This window comes from Hetaerina americana, unplaced genomic scaffold (assembly GCF_022747635.1).
Source record: "Hetaerina americana unplaced genomic scaffold, ioHetAmer1.1.p SCAF_4, whole genome shotgun sequence".
Classification (NCBI taxonomy): Eukaryota; Metazoa; Arthropoda; class Insecta; order Odonata; family Calopterygidae; genus Hetaerina; species Hetaerina americana.
The window spans coordinates 77,371,036-77,387,841 of NW_027286985.1; the positions used below are offsets into that span (position 1 = coordinate 77,371,036).

Genomic DNA, 16,806 nt, shown 5'->3' on the forward strand with positions numbered 1-16,806 from the left:
ACAGGCCCTGTATATTGTACAGTGGAAGGAGGGAGAAAAGGTTTATCGTGGAAAATATTTGACCGTGTCATGTGCGCGTCTGAGGTAAAATGAGCGGAATGTGAATGTTTTGGCACCGCTTCGTCTGCGTATGAGGCGACAGGTGGGTAGGGCGATTTCGTGGGTTGACAGTAGAGTTTAAAAAAAGCGGCAATTAAAAATCGCTTGGAAGGATTAGGCCGCTTATTAAGGTGCTTAGATCGTTCAATGATTCCATAGGAAATCCAAGAGATCTCTCATTAGACTGCTGTTTAAGTTTAAGCTATAGCCATCACGCGGTTTCATCTCGTAGCTAAAGAAATGGAGAATCATGTAGTATTTTTTTATTTCATTTTCATTATGTCTTTAGAACAAAAATTATTATCTGACTGAAAACGTGATATATTTAACGGAGACAAGAGCTCCTTCCGACCTTCTTTCCGATTAAAAATCGTATGATCTTGAAATAACCTTATTTTATGCGTAACGTAATGAAACGAGGCATGGTATATGGAGTTGAAATTATTTTTTATAGGTCAGATATAAATCATGCGAAAAAAATTACGATAACTCGGAATCTAATGAAAACGTGTGTCTCTTCAATCGAAGCTATCTTTTTCATTGCGATATCTGAGTCCCAGGCATGTTTTATGACCATACAGAGGACAAGTGACTACCTATTTATATGTGCGACTTATGCCTTCAGGAATTAATCGGCACTTTCAATCGTTCTGCATGTGTCCACCATCTTGATTGTGAATTCTTTTTTTCTGTCTTTTAACTGCTTTGCTTTGAAAGCCTTGTAGCCCGGTGAATCACGAGTGTCCTAGATACGGAACTTCGCGCGTGATGACACATGCATCCCCAGGCCATATATCCGTCCACTCTGAACTGCCGATTCCGGCAGGTTAACCGCTCGGTTGCGTTCCGTGGGACCGATTAGTGGTCCTCCTGCTAGAGGGGAGAGTGCCTCATGGCGCCGCAGACGTAAACCACGACGCTCAGAATGCCCCAGATCTCCCGCATACCCGAATCCAGCGAATACATGAAAGGCCCACATGAAATTTTCATGGAAGGGAAGTCAGTTCAGTTCTTGTACGGACACGGTTAAGGAATGTTCGTGAAATATAGTATTCATCGTAGACCTTCGGGTCGTCGCCACAGAAGAATCGTTCATCTCTATACGGCATTGCGGACGACTAGACCACGTTCATTTCACCTGGAACCTGCTATGGTTCAACCCTACTACTCGCATCATCTGCTGAACTGAGGAATTTGTTTCCCAAAATGATTCATTTAGCACGAGTGCCCTATTTTCGTATCTTTGGGAAATGTACTAAAAGTACTCTGAGATGGAGACATTTTGTATTGGATATGAAAACGTTGGGATATAACGTAAACCTTTATTTTGTATTTTCACCAGCTTGACGTGAACCTTTTCTGCTTTCACCCTTTTGACAGTCAATTCATTTATAACAGCAAACGATCGCGAATGAATTGATGAAACTCGTGAATAGAGAACTACATTTAAACCGAGGGAAGAGAAGTATTACATGAGAGGAGCGGTACGATGAGTATTGTAAACCGTTGTTTGGATAGAATATTGTTTCGTCATTTTGAGCGCAGTTCCCCGTATGAAATATTTGTATAGTCTGTCATTTTGTATTGATTTTGAAAACGTGATGGGGAAACCAATGAACCCAATTTCTTCAGAGAGTCTACGTTGGATTTTGGCATTAAATTTGGGGCGTTTCTGTGCTCTCATAGGGAGTTTAAAGAAGTATAATGAGGAAAAGGTTTTGGTCATAGTAAAGCGATGTTTTTTCCAAGAATTACGCCCTATAAATGCAGCAATCGTATTGCTATCGATAACTAAAACGGATATAAGTATTAGGTTTTGAAGCCTCTTACTTTAAAAACTTATAAAACTGCTTCCTTATAAAGGTTTTATGAGTATTGTTGAAGTTTTAAGTAACATTACATTTTTTCGTAGCTCTCAGGGTATTATAAAAGTTAATGCCTACTATGTCACCTCTGACTTACAGAACTATTCAATTTGAATACAATTTTCGAATCCTTTTATTCGAGTTTAGGTATACTTGTATATCATTAGCGCATTTTAATATCGATGTATTTTAAATAAATGTGAGTTCTGAATGATGCTGTTAAAGGGATCAATAATAAGGAAAATCTAGGAAGAGTCGGGGAAACTCACAAATCCAACAATCTCTGGCCACTAATTAGTCTATAGTGGTTATTTCCTGTGCGTATAACGTGGTTAAAATTGGCTCCTTGTGTTTTCACATAAATTTTAAGAAAAGACACGGGAATGCGAGTGACCTGATAATGGTCTTCCCAAACTAATCTGACTTCCAAAGAGCATTTTCTAATAGTCCAGGGCTTGGCCTAATGGGCCTCCTCTTTGTTTCATTAGAGACAAATAGAACATTTCTGAGTCCTAAGAGTTAACTTAAAAGCTATAGCGTTCGTATGCGTTCACGTGTGGTCGCACCTGCGTTTGATATGCTTCGGTGAATCGGACCTTGGACAAGGCGGCGAGGCCCTTTAAGCGGTTGGAGGGGGGTAACTGTGGGTCATTTGAGTGCTGTGGGCTTAACAGATTTCATATTTTAGCGAAGAAAATGTGGGAACCTCATTTTACTGCGGCACTTTAAAATAAGCATGAGTAAATACTAGATTCCCGGTTTATTTTTAGGATTCTGACATTGTCTTGAACTTACGCGTTTGAAGTTCATTTTAAAATGATAAGCTGCTAAAATTATTTAATCTTAAAGATTATAAAATTATCCATTACTAAAAAGAAAGAAAGACTCGTACTTTTCCTCAGATTTTATTATACGGTGAAACGCGTTGTACCGTATAATAAAATCTGTGGAAAAGTACGAGTCTGTCTTTCTTTTTAGTAATGGATATTAAATACTTCCGCGAAGTGAAGCCTGAAACAATAGAATATATTATAAAATTAGATTACTAATTTTATAATCTGCCTTACATGCAATTGTGGAGTGAGACTACATACTTTTATAACTCAGAAAGCAGTTTTGTAGAAAAAAGCCGACTGTGGCCAAGTTGGCTGTACGGTAAGCTAGAGCTTCATCTGCATAGATAAAAATTTACCTCGACGTCATTGCATTAAATATGAAATAACGACACAATTTGGTTTTTAAGGAATGGATGATGAGTGAATAAGTATGATCTATGTAATGTAAAGCATCATTATTAACATTGGGTGAAAATGTAGTCGCCAAGAGTTGAAATCATGTAGAAACAGAGTGGGTGACACTAGGAGATATATTTTCTTGACCACGGTGAATCATTATGTATTTAAAAATCTGCCGAATCACTTTAATAAATGTCTGAAGGGTCGTTTCTTCCCGCCGTCGTTTCTCTTCATGAGTTCGGATTATTTCAAGAGTACCTCGGCAGCCAGGTCTTTCAGCCTACTCAGCCAAATCTCGGTATCAAAATGCACGGAGCATTGATGATGGTGCATTAAGGCATCGAAGCGTGCCTTAATGCACCTGTGCGAAGATATGAATAAAATGGTGCAAAAGTGTCCCTCATCATTTTGGGTCTCATTTCAGATTTTTCATCGATTTAAATTCAGGATGTGTTTTCTGGCGACGTCTACAATATTCCTTTTATTTTTTTTAGAGTACTCCACTACTCAAAAAGATAACGAAATTAATCTATAAACATGATCTCTATCAGTTCCGCCACGATTTTTGAGTGTCGATGCCGTAGATAGAATATCCAACGTGTTTACATCGCAGCCTAAATTTTACGTCGCTACGTATCGAAGTACTTCCATAATCCAAATTGAATCCGTATTGAAATTACAAAATCGCACAGCCCTACGAGCGTGTGCCAACCTCTTTGAGAGCACGTCGTTAATGTATGATTTTTACGAGTATTTATCCCTAGAGGTTTATCACGAAGCATTTCAGTATGTTAATTTCGAATGAAAAACTTCAAGTTTGTCAAATTTCTCTCTTATTTTTCTGCGGTTTGGGAAACAGATCAGTGTTTGCGGTAAAAATGTGACAACATGGGACCCCATTTCGGTCGATACGTAGTGATCGAATGGTTCCGTAAAACACGTATCGACATATCGTCTCCATCCGATCGACGTATCGTCTGCGTCAAACCTCGCCGTGTTGTCCCCTTTTAATCGTCCCCTCGCCGATTACTTACATAGAATGACATAATATGGACGTGGAAGGAGATGGGTTTGCGAGAACCTTAATATTTTCCATCGTGGCGTATTAATGGAGAAACATTGCCGGGGAAAGGAGGGACATGTGTGCAGCCGGTGACGATGAAGTTATGGAGCAATAAAATTCACGAGATACTGTTGTGCCCCAATTTAGGCTAAGGATCACTCAAGGATGCTTCGGAAGGATGTCGGTCCCGTTCGTGCGAGAAAGGAGAGGGGAGGAAGGGAGGGAGAGGGTATAGGTATGGGTAGTAGGGGGTTGGCCACCCCACCCCACGAGGGAAGAATGGATTTACCAATATTTTTCTTGTGCTCAACTTGTTCACTCGGATATTATGCTTTGAATTGAAAATGGTATGTTCCTTGGGCCATCCTCTGATTCATTCCTCTGGCCCAGTGGTTTTGGAAATATGTCTTTTCTCGGATAGAAACAGCAAATGTTTTTTATGTAAACGCGTAATTTCTCTATTCTTAAAAATGAACACATTATTTAATGAGTTGAGAAACTGCTTACAACTTTAAACAACTGAAAACCTAAATTGAACCATTGGTCACAAACCGTGCTCTGATGTAGTAGTACCCATTCAACAAATGGCTGGCAGAACATGAATGATTCAGCTTTGTGCCTAACTTATCAAATCCCGGCGGTGTTGAATATTTTTCAGAGGTATCTCGATCCCTACTTGAGGTGCTTTGTGGAGGGCACTTTGAGTGAGTACACCGTCAGTCGGATGGGAGGTTAAGCTGCGGACCCCTTGGCGCCTTTCGTAAAGAGTAGGCTAATGCCGACGCTGGGTTTCTCTCCACCCTTCATCCTTTCCTGTACATCCCCTATGGCGCAAATGGCCTTAGCTGTCGGTCGCCTCCCCTCAAAACTACCTACCTAACTTACCAATATCACCTGTTGAGAAGTTTTGCATTCCATTGAATAGCCCTTATGCATTTTTATTTATTTAATTTGTCTTTTGCATACGCCTTCATTGCTTCAACTTTATTTTAAATTTGGAAATTAACTTTTGCTCATTTTTTTGTCTTCAATTCACACTTTAGCCAAGCATTTTCCATTGATATTTTGGCCTGACAGGTACAGTGCCATCATTTACCATACTTCATCATCACTCTCCACGTAAATTAAGTTAACACAACCTAGGATTTACTAGGAATAACACACCAAAAGGAGGTTCTGCCGATAGTAATGGATGTTGATCAAACTTAGCAAATACATATTCAATGAATTTACACGGGAACACAGTTTTATAGTTTCATTTCTATTCAGAGCATTTCCTCAAAATTTCAACCAGTATAATAACTTTTTCTGAAAAGTACACTTTGACATTTACTGCAATTGGCTTATGTCTGAAGTTAGTATGAATTGCTTCCTTGTGCAATTTTTAAGAAGTTTAGCACCTTAGGAAAGAGGGGTGGCCAGGAAATATTGCAATGGGAGCTGTCCTCTCATTGCTCACACTTTAGCAGCACTCATTGGTTTTTGCATTTTTTTATCGATGAACAGGTGTTGTTAGGTGATAAAATAGTTGGTAACTTGGGATTTTCATGATGGCTAAATTGTATTCCTTTTTTTAAATCCAATTAGGGCTTCTGGAGGTGAGCTGCAGTATGTCATAGATGCAGGAGGGGGCGAGAGTTCAGAAGTGGAAGAAGGGGGTGATGATGCAGGTATTGGAGGATTACCAGAAGCACATGCAACACGAATCCTGAAGCAAGTGCTTGAAGCCATCGCTTTCCTTCATGACCACAACATTGCACACCTTGATATTAAGGTAATTACAGGTCATTGAAACTGATTTATCCTGTTGAATATTAAAAAAGTATATTTTTCTGTTTGTGTCCGATTGCTAGTTGTATTATCCTAAAGTTATAGCCAATATTTTTTACTGATCTATTTTAAAGAAAGAAAATTTTAGTGGATACTTTGTCTCCTCTTAGTTGTTTTTTGCAATCATGGATAATATGAACAATGGTGCTGGTCCATGGAATATCATTCACAGGCATATTTAACTCAACTGTTTGTAAACCTGATGCGCAGTTTTATATGTGTTCAAATATATTACAAAATCAGGTGTTATAAAATGTTAAACTTATTATGTGTGTATATGCAAGCATTAGATTAATATTTATTGCAATCTCTTGATTGTTTTGATTGAATCTGGATGAATCAGTAGCTCTTTTAGTTAACAACTTGATTGCATAAGTAAATGTGTACTTAATGTTAAAGTCATTCCGTCAACTCATATCTTACTAATGTCCCTTTTTTGTCTCTCTCTCCTTGCAGCCGCAAAACATCCTCCTCTTGGGTCCATATCCAGAAGCTGATGTCAAAATATGTGACTTTGGTATCTCAAGAGTTGTAGAAATGGGTGCAGAGGTTCGAGAAATCCTTGGCACGCCTGATTATGTTGGTGAGTGCTTTCATAATTTTGCATTTTAATTTGAAGCAAACTTCCTATTTCCATACTGTCCATTCATTACAAATGACAGTTTTAACTATTAACCAAAAGAATGACTTTTGGTTTCATATTTTATTGCAAGCTAATTAATTAATTTTAAGTAGCAAGTACTTTTTTGGATTATCGCTAAGTTTTTTAAGTGCAGAAACAACAATTGCACTATAGGAGATAGCAGTAATGAAAATCCTTCATTGCTGATGGTCATGATTATGTGTTATCACTCATGATTTTTGGTACATTTTTGATCTGGTTGAAAATATTCATTTTTTACTACTGCTGCAATCGCTTGAAAACATCGCAACATGCTTTATGCTTTGGTATTAAGGGTATTAAATCATAGTAGTTATATGTAAATTAGTAGTTGTGTGTAGGATTTTAAGATTCTATTTCTTTTTTAAAAATTCTTTGATTTATTTTATCCACTCTTCCATTTGATGAATCATATTGTTACTGGGTCTCTTTGGATTTTCTGATTTCTATTTCTTTTCTTTCAGCTCCTGAGGTATTGAGCTATGAACCCATCAGTCTTGCCACTGATATTTGGTATGTGATGATTTATTTTACTAATTAATGATGAAATGTGGATTGATTGGAAAATATGAAAAATCTTGATTAATCTAATTTAACCTCATATTATGGTTTATAAATGAGTCATAATTCATTCATATTAAAGGAATGTGTTCAATCTTCAGTCATTTTACCAAATGTTACGTATACTGCTTAAAATATGGTGTGCTTTGAACGGTCCATTTTTATCGAAAGGGAAAATTGCTGCTTTGATAATCCAACATTAAGTTGAATTAGCAAAGCTCCAATTTTTTCATACCATAATGGATAATTTCCACAAAGTGAAGCCTGAAATTACCAATTTTACTCAATTTTTAATTAGATTGATTTCCTAGGAATTCCTTTTTGATAAATTACCATCAGTAATTAAATTTGTTTTTGAAAATATTTTTGTAACTGTAATAATTTTTCCCAACTTTATATTCTTTGTGTGAGGTGGTTGCCTATTGAAAGGAAAAAGCTTCTGATCAGTAGGTATCACATTAACATTCAAGCAGTACATAAGCGCCAATTAGAAAAGCCCATTTAGCATTGTTTAATGGTTCAAGAAATTCCTTAAAAGTCACAAATGACATGTGGAAATAAATGGGCCCCTCTTCCTCTAATAAATGAATTTCATAATATGCCAGGTTTCTAATGGATGAGGTGAGTCCTGTTGTCTCCTATAAAGCCAAATTTTGAGTTTGCCGGATATGTTTGGTAGTGCTCTTTAAAAATGAATGACTTTTCTATTCACACAGAGATTCTAGAATTCAAATAAAGTGACCTATGTGCTGATTATGGTCTTGAAATTTTCTCATTTAATCATCACTGCATTATTTTTAGGTAGTCATTGTGAAATGACAAGTCATAATTGAACTCTAGTAGCAATTTATCGTAAGTATCGTAATTTGTGCTTGGAAAATCTGTAGTAAAAAAGTATTAATTTCCATTTACCTGTCAGTATTTGAAGAGGCGAGTATCACTCAAAATCTTATTAGTAGTGTGGTGACATCTTTTTCAACCACTTCAGATTGCAAAAAGAAATTAGTGATGAGAGAAACAAGAGGTTAATGTAAACTAAAGTGGAAAATTTGGTTTAGTGATGATTTTGTATTACTTCCAGGTCAATTGGAGTCCTAGCATATGTGCTGCTCAGTGGGTGTTCACCATTTGGTTCTGACTGCAAGCAGGAGACATTTTGCAATATATCTAGGTGCAACCTCTCATTTCCTGAGGAGCTTTTTGGTGGTATTTCAGAGACAGCTCTAGATTTCATGAGGGCAACCATTGTTGCTAAGCCCAGGTGAGGTTCTAAACGCAAATAATTATGCTTATATTTATTTTATTCATAATTGATTTTTATAGAAATTACTGAAACACTCTGTATTTAATCATTCCTACAGCATCTTGCTTTCCTTTCATGTGTCCTCATCTCTGTTACTCTTAATTTGTCAAGTTATCCCTAAAGGTTTCCTCAAAAAATATAGAATTTTTGAAATTCCTAGAAACTGTGGGAGATGCCACAACAGTAACTTTTAATGGAGTTATCCGCTAATATGCTTTTCAATTCAGCAATTTCAGAGTGTAAAAATCATTCACCTTGACCCGAATTTGAACCTGTATTGCTTGAAGTCCTGTTGAGTGCTTTAACCAGTTAAGCTATTGTGGCATCCAACTGGCTAAAGAAGGCTAATGATTTTTACACTTGAAATTTGTTGCATTATACATTTTTTATTTGATTTATATTTTAATAATTATATATTATTCATGATATGCATATTGAGTTCTTTGAATTGTTTTGTTCATTGTATGATGTTATAGATCTTATCCCTTGAATACCTTAATGGAGTGTAGGTTTTGATAGTATCTGTTCAAGCACTTGTTTAACTTAAGCTTTTTGCTATGGGAAACCATTATTGGCATGGTTTTAAATGGACCAGAAACCCTTTGTATTGTGTGCCTACATTAATTTTACCCAAGGTTTCACATTAATATTTCATTATATTTACATTTCTCAGAGGTTTTATTTCTCTGCTAGCCTTAACAGGATTTTTGCATGAATCAAGTTCTCAATAACATGAGTTAACTGCTGTTAAATGTTATGGCTTGAGAAATATTCTTTCAATATTGCTGAATATTTAGGCATAAGTAGAAAACATCTCGGGGTGAAATACTGCATTGCAATGTCTTTAAGATTTTGGCATTCAATTCCATTATTAATTTTTTTAAGTGATAATTCTGTTCAAGTTTAAGTTACAGCCCCAACTGTGTTTAAAAAGTCATATGGGTGTTTTTTTAATGCACTTTTTTGGAAACCCCTTATTACTCGTTGATTATTTCTAGTGAGAATAATGCATGCATAGGGTAAAAATCCTGTGATTGATATTAATAATTGTGATTTACTGAGTTTCAAAAACATATTCCCTGGTTAATCTGAAAAATATTGCCTTATTGCCTATCTAGAAAAGGAATCTTAGCACTATATTTATATCCAAAATCAAAGTCTTAGAGCAATTGTCATAAACCTATTAGACATAGTGAAATGTTAATCATTCCAAGAGAAATTGTAATTTGTGGAAAATTTTCAAAATATTGTGCAGCTGCATTGAATGATATGATTTTTGAATTAAAATACCATGAAAAACATTATTAAAAAAGTTAATGTTAATAAAAATAAAGCAATAGATGAATCTTAGAAAAATTAGGGTGGAAGCCATTTAATGCATTGAATATTGATAGAAAGACTTACTTGACCATTGCAAATCATATGAGTCTAATGCAGACATGAGGAAATAAGTCTATCAGCAAAATACTGCATTCATATTTAATAATAGAATGAGAAAGATCAATAGACTTTAGAAGAAAATAATATAGCTAAGGAATCCATCCTCTCTTGCTGTATGCCTGATTGCAACAGTTGAAAACTTTAATCAAAATTATCAAACCTGTTTAAAATATATTATCATTGCTACACGTAGATGAATGCTGCATCACTGAAGTAAAAAAACACTATGCATCTTTCCACTAATTTTTATAAGGCACAACCAGTTTTGATGCATCAGTGTCATCCTTAGGTAGAAAGTCTTTCATACAGGTCGGTTATGTACATCCTCATGAGTAGAGGTGAAGAGGGGGAAAGAGGTGGCTGGGTTGGTTGAAGTTAATGAGGGTGGTGGATAGGGAAGGGGAAGTGGGCAAGGGCGAGTGAGGTAGGGTGAGGTTCGAGGAGAGTGTTGGTAGGACGGGGGAGTGGAAGTGGCTAGGAAGGTTCACGGTTGGGTGTCAAAACTAGTCGTACCTAATAAAAATTGCTGGAAAGATACATTGTTTTTTTACTTCGGTGATAATGGATTTCCACTAAGTTAAGTCTGAAAACATTGAATAATCCTGCCTATTCAAATGAAATGTCTATCCCTCTGGTTGAGTGCAGATCTACTGCTTCCTGTCATGATGTCTGTGGTATGTTGCAGGTTTATGCATATATAGGTAGAAGAAGTATTTAAATGTCAACTATTGACCATCTATTATTCTAGGCATTCATAATATATATTCTATTCATTTTTTTGAATTAATGAATTTGCCGATATATTATGCTTATTGATTTGTGTAGCCATAGTGACATTGACTGGCCCTGGGTCAAAATAATGAAAAATAAATCTCAGACATATCTACTATATCTGAAAAGAAAACAAAAGGCTGGTTTGTTGAAAATTAGTGAGAGTTCAATAAGGAGATACTTTGAATAACAGGTGACCATCCAGCAAGAACACTGGGTTGTGTTATGAGTGTTATGTTTTTCTCCCAACAGGGATCGCCTCACCGCAAGACAGTGCCTGGAGCACCCATGGCTGAGACCAGAACTCCCGATGCCCACTTCCCCATCAGCACTCTTTGCAGTCCTGGTCTCTCATGCCCCCAGACCCAGTTCTCCCACTTCCGATGTCTCACCCTTGTTTAAAGATCCCACATGCCCTGCTAAGTGCACAGAAAATCACTGCAAGTGTGGTGGGCATGAAAGCTACTCCGAAGGACTGTCATCCCCTCTCAAGTCTCCAATGGAGGTGATGTGTGATCGTGGGATCCGGTGCTGATGAGTGGCTTTCAAAGCATGTGGCGTTCAACGCAAACTTCCCTAGAAGTGTAGGCTCTTACCTGTCTGTTCCTGATGATTGTGCACCAACCTGTGGATGCTTTTGTTGGCATGGCCACTGAAAATGCCAAGGGAGGTGCTGATGGGCTAGCAGTATGGTGATGTTTTTAGTGGCCCTCACTTTTGTGCACCACAAACCTTTAAAAGGTTTGCTTCATGTTCCTTTAAGGAGAAAAGGAGTTAGTCAATGCAATGCACTGTTTCTTGAAAAGCAGATGTGGTGTTGATTGAGATTCTTATATATGTTCCACTTGTGTTCATCCTTTCAACTTTGATAAACCAAAAATACCCACTTCATGTTAACTCCCTGGCAATGTTTGTCAATTCATCCAGGGATGTAATGACACACTGGCGCTTTATTCATCATTAGCCCAAGTGATGCTCTGAACCGATTTGTCGAATAAACATTTTATGGTTTACATCTTCCTTCTAGATACCTTTGCAGCTATTTTGAAGGATTTTATTATTTGGTCTCTGAAAAAGCTTGTTGAAGTTTAAATATCCAGTGATGATAGGAAAATACCTGCTGCAAAAAGAGTGTATATATGTATTACATGTAGATATTTTTTGCTTATCTTCTTTAAATTATGGAAATGGATGCTTTTTGTACATAAATATGTGAAATTTGTGCCTTTTTGTAAAAAATGTACCAGTCCAAAGACTTCCCTGTATATGGTATGAATTACATTATTGTATATGTGTTTTGAGTATTGCCTTATGTGTAGATTGTAAATAAGATTTTAGCATGTGCTTCACCAAGTTTACCAATTCTTGGTCTGGCTACTGTAATTCCCAATTTTTTTACATAGATCTTTAAAATTTAAAGTGGCTGGCTTAAGCATGTTACCAAACTTGGGGATTAATGGGGTACAACTTAAAGCAACATTTGTAGTAATCTTTCAGGTAATTGAATTATCATTTTGAAACTGAAAAAAATGAGGCATCATTCATAATTGTTTCACATCATATGAGGAAAAAAGGAGGTAGGGGGTTGATACTAGAAAAGTGTGATCAATGGGGGAGAAAATTCATGTCAAATAAAACTTTATAAATTTTATTCTCTTCACTAATCACAAATAGCACTCTACAGAATTGTTTTTCATTGAGAGTAAAGGGGGAGCTAAAACAAAAAGATTAAATTTATGGAGACCCAACATTCATTAAAACTGAATAATGACTCAATTATTGCAACATTTGTCAGGAAAAAATGCCTCTTCCGTGTTAAAACTTGCATTCTTTGGCTAATCAATCTGGATGCAATGGACATGAATTTTTATTATTTCTTTTAATTTAATCATAAACTTTTTGTAATGGATAAAGTGATTGTATCCAAATAATCTATTATGTAAAGAATATGAAGGTAACATTTTATGACTAAAATATTTTTGTAAATCAAAAGTCAGTGGTACTCTTGTGTTGTGAAAGCTGGTGAATATTGTTAAATGCCTCAAAATCGTGTCCAAACGAGTCCATTTTTCAAGGCTGTTTTGTAAACTGAAATACTATATTATGTGTGTAAGGAAGGATGTGTCTGTCTTATAAAATTTCTTCACGTCTGCTGCTTTAAGTTAAAAAAAAACTTTCCAAGCTCCACAGTGCAACTGGTCAAAAAAAATACTAATTCAATTTATTGCATTGGAATTAGTTCTATTTCTGATGTTAAATTGTAAACTTTTATTTTTCTCTTCATTGTTCAAAAACCTTAAGTAAAGCAATAAAATTTCCAAATGTCCAATTTGATTCTTTTCAGGTTTCATAATTGAAGCAAAATTCCTGCAAGCTATGATAATATCAGTTTCTTTAGGGTCAAACTGGCTGGATGTTTTCTGGGATGAATATTTACATTTAAATGAGGAGCAGCATGTTCCCATCACTTTTTCACTTGCTGTTTTTCTCAACTACATGCTTTCTAGAATCTTGTCCTTAAAGAGGCACAGTATATACCCTGAAGTTTGTTTCATCCAAAGTTTGAAATGAAATGTAGGTTTGTTTGCATAGTTTCTTTCATTGAAATGTTTTACTTAGCCCTTAATTCAATTTAATTTAATGCCAACCTTGTGAATGCTCTAGTATGGTTCATTTTAGGTTTATAAATCTAATGCCTTCTGTGAAAAGCCTATTATAACTTGTTTTACAACAGAATGTTGTAAAAAAAAGTCGTCATAGACTCTGTGGAAGGAATGGTGGAAACCCTTTTAAATTTCCCTTGGGGGTATATGGATGCAAGAAATTACCAAGAGAAGCATTCCCTAGAACTAGAGCTAAAGTTAGCTATCTTTTGTTTAGCCTGAGAAAAATAGGGCAACAGCAAATTCCAATTATTGTTTCATGTATTCTGCATCCTTTAAGCTCATTTATGTGAGACTTAGAAAAAAGTTTCCAAAAGGCAAAAAATATTAAATCTGATGTAATAATCTTTCCTGCCAAAAATGAAAAATACTTTGTTCTTACATACTCATTTTTAATATGCATGGCCAAGGTTTTGGCATACAAATTCATCAATAGGTCACCTGATGATGAGTTTGTAACTCGAAACCTAGGCTGTGCATAGTTAAAATGTGTATGGAAGAGCAAAGTATTTTTCTTTTTCACTATGGCTCACTTACTCCGAACATCAAGTTTATCTATCCTGCTTTCAGAATATCATGTAATAACTGTACATTCTTTATTCCATCAGGTTATATAGACATTGGAGAGCATCAAAAAATAAAACACATTCACGCTTATACATAAAATTAACAGTTTAGGTATGCAGAAGTGCTGGAAAATACTCTCCAGAAGGTAAATCTTCATTCAATTCTATTTTCAATTTCCCTTCAACCAAAAGCTTTCAGTTTCAAAAGAATATGGTTGTAAACATGACTGTATGTAAAAAATGGGTCATTTTGGTCAGGCGGGAATGAAAGTTTTTGAGGTGTACATCTCTATTATCTTAAGTGTTATTCAAGTAAAATGAGCCATGGTGGGAAGATGTAATGAAAGAGAGAACTTACTTTTCCACGGAAAATTATTCAGTTCGAATTCACTACAATACGGCATCAGATGATGCTGTATCACTGTGAAGCATTTTGCCAAATAAATTCTGTGAAAGAGTAGTAAGTTCTCTATTTCATTTGAAATATGGAGCAGATATGTAGTTTTAGTAATTTTAATGGAAATGATGCACACAAAGTTTTCATGTCCTCTGATCCAACTGAGGAACAAGCTGATTTTCAGATATTAGACAGGAATGACATCATTCTTGAAATAAAAGCAGAGGGCCTAGGACATCACATTTGATTTCCAGCGCGTAGAGTTTACCAAGATAATAACAGGTGCGATAGTTTGATGAATGTATTTAACTATGCACATATCTGTTTTCTTCCATTGAGGAGTTCATCTTCAACACCCAGACTTTGCACAACAATATATTGTGACCACTGCTGCCAAAAGCTTTTGTAAGCCAATGGACTATGCCCAGTAAATGCTATTTTTCATTGAAACACGAATTCAGCTCATTGATAAGTTGGAAGAGTGTAGTAGTGGTGAATCTAGATTTTCTAAGGCCATAATGAATAAATGATTGTAGCACGATTCCACTTGATTGAAAATATCAAGTGGAAAAGTGCTGCGACCAGTTATTCATTATGTTCGACTTCCACCACATCATGCCTGAAGCTACTCAATTTGTTCTAAGGCCATGTTGAGTTTGTTGAAACAACTGATTATGTTCCAGAAATTTTGATCATGCAGTACACTGGCCTCAAAATTTTTGAGAACACAAACTACATAGAGGATGGTAAATATCAGAGATTTTGACTGCACCCTCTATAGGGATAGGAGTGGCAAGGGAAAATTTCAAGCTAGTGGGGAAGATATCTTATGACATTAAGTTGACTATTGGTTTTGTAATTATATGGTTAGATTGATAATCATCTTTATTTTGGGGTGAGATTGAGAGTAAGGAGTCTCTTCTACCTTGGATGCTTCTATGAGAATAAGAGGGTATTTCATCAATACATGAAGACCAAGTACTCTTAACTGAAAATTCTTCATTCAGTAAATAATTACAAGAAGTAGGGAATAGTAAGAGGCTCTAGGTGTGCATGCTACAGTTATGAAAGTATGAAAATTGTAAGAGTTGGCTTTCAAGGTAAACTCATCAAAGTAATTGTTAGGTACAAGATAAGAGATGGAAAGACTGCTAAGAGTTATGTCTCCCACTTAGGTCCTCTGGGCAACTTTTTGAATTATGTTTATGAATATTTCCAAGAAAAGGGTTATTAGAAGTCTCTGGAACTGAAGAAAATGTATTAAACAATTATGCATTTGACAAAAGAATCATTGTAGAACACAGCAGTATAAAAACACATTGATACTATGTTAACAGGACACACTTCTGTGGCTATGAAATATAAAACAAGGTTTGATTGATAAATTAGTAAAAGAATGATTGTGATGACTATAATCTGTATCTCCAGAGACATAACCAGAATTAAAAGTTTCATCTTTTTGCCAAGTTTTTCAAATAAGGTCCTTTCTGCCTGTTCTTGTTGAATAGCAATGGAAAGCTAGTTCTTTAGTAGCTAGAATTGAATGATTTTACTGATTTAATGCAGCATTAAAGCTTGTCCAAATACATATTCATTAACCAGAGTTGTGATAAGCACAAGATGAAACAAAATCCTCTTTCTCTTCAATTTGTTATGGCTTGAATATTGGGTTCCAACTTTTTCACATTTTGGAAACCTATACTCAAGTATACGAGCATTTTTCCAATTAAATACCTCATTTTCTTTGAATACTGATTATTTCATTCCAAAAGAGTCAAAAAGTCTGTACACATGCTGCTCAACGATACATAGTTTGCTACTAACTAATCAGGTAAAAAAATTCCAAAAATCTCAATTCTATTACCATGGGTAGATTAATTGGTACCCTCTGAACAAACTTAACCAGCACAGAAAAAAAATTTGATCTGTAAGTGAGTTATGACACTTAGTACTTGTTCTGGACACATAATTTTACTTCTTCGGCATGGCTAAATTATTTATTGTGAAAGTGAATTAAGATAGCTTATAGAGAAACTTGGATGGTTTGGGACTCTGGAGACCCAGAGATAGATTGGTATTGTCAGGTAGCTGAAGGTGGAATAATATTGATACAAATTGATCAATTAGGTAACACAGGTAGTTACTAGTGTTGAAGTCGAATTAAAAATTATGGCCTCGTACTAACATCTGCAATCAAAATATAACCTGCCTATTTTAACTTTTCATTTCATGTCTCCACTCTATGTCACCTGCAAATGCACAATTAGCAGGTGCATGTGAACTGTACAAAACTTGCAGAGTTCTGATCAGTTATAATAGAGAATATACCAAACATCCCTTTGGTTGGCCATT

At 35.7% G+C, this 16,806-nt stretch overlaps 1 protein-coding gene across 3 annotated transcripts in view; it reads left to right on the plus strand.

The window, feature by feature from the left end:
• Nucleotides 1–13,149, plus strand: part of LOC139692313 (serine/threonine-protein kinase 17A-like) — a 354,906-nt gene extending 341,757 nt beyond the window's left edge. For all 3 annotated transcript variants that reach the window (XM_071590423.1, XM_071590424.1, XM_071590425.1), the window contains 5 exons: nt 5,850–6,036; nt 6,549–6,675; nt 7,218–7,266; nt 8,396–8,575; nt 11,081–13,149. In XM_071590423.1, coding sequence (XP_071446524.1) covers nt 5,850–6,036; nt 6,549–6,675; nt 7,218–7,266; nt 8,396–8,575; nt 11,081–11,363 — 826 coding nt within the window. In that variant the 3' untranslated portion in view covers nt 11,364–13,149. The remainder of the gene's footprint in view (nt 1–5,849; nt 6,037–6,548; nt 6,676–7,217; nt 7,267–8,395; nt 8,576–11,080) is intronic.
• The last annotated feature ends 3,657 nt before the right edge of the window (nt 13,150–16,806 follow it).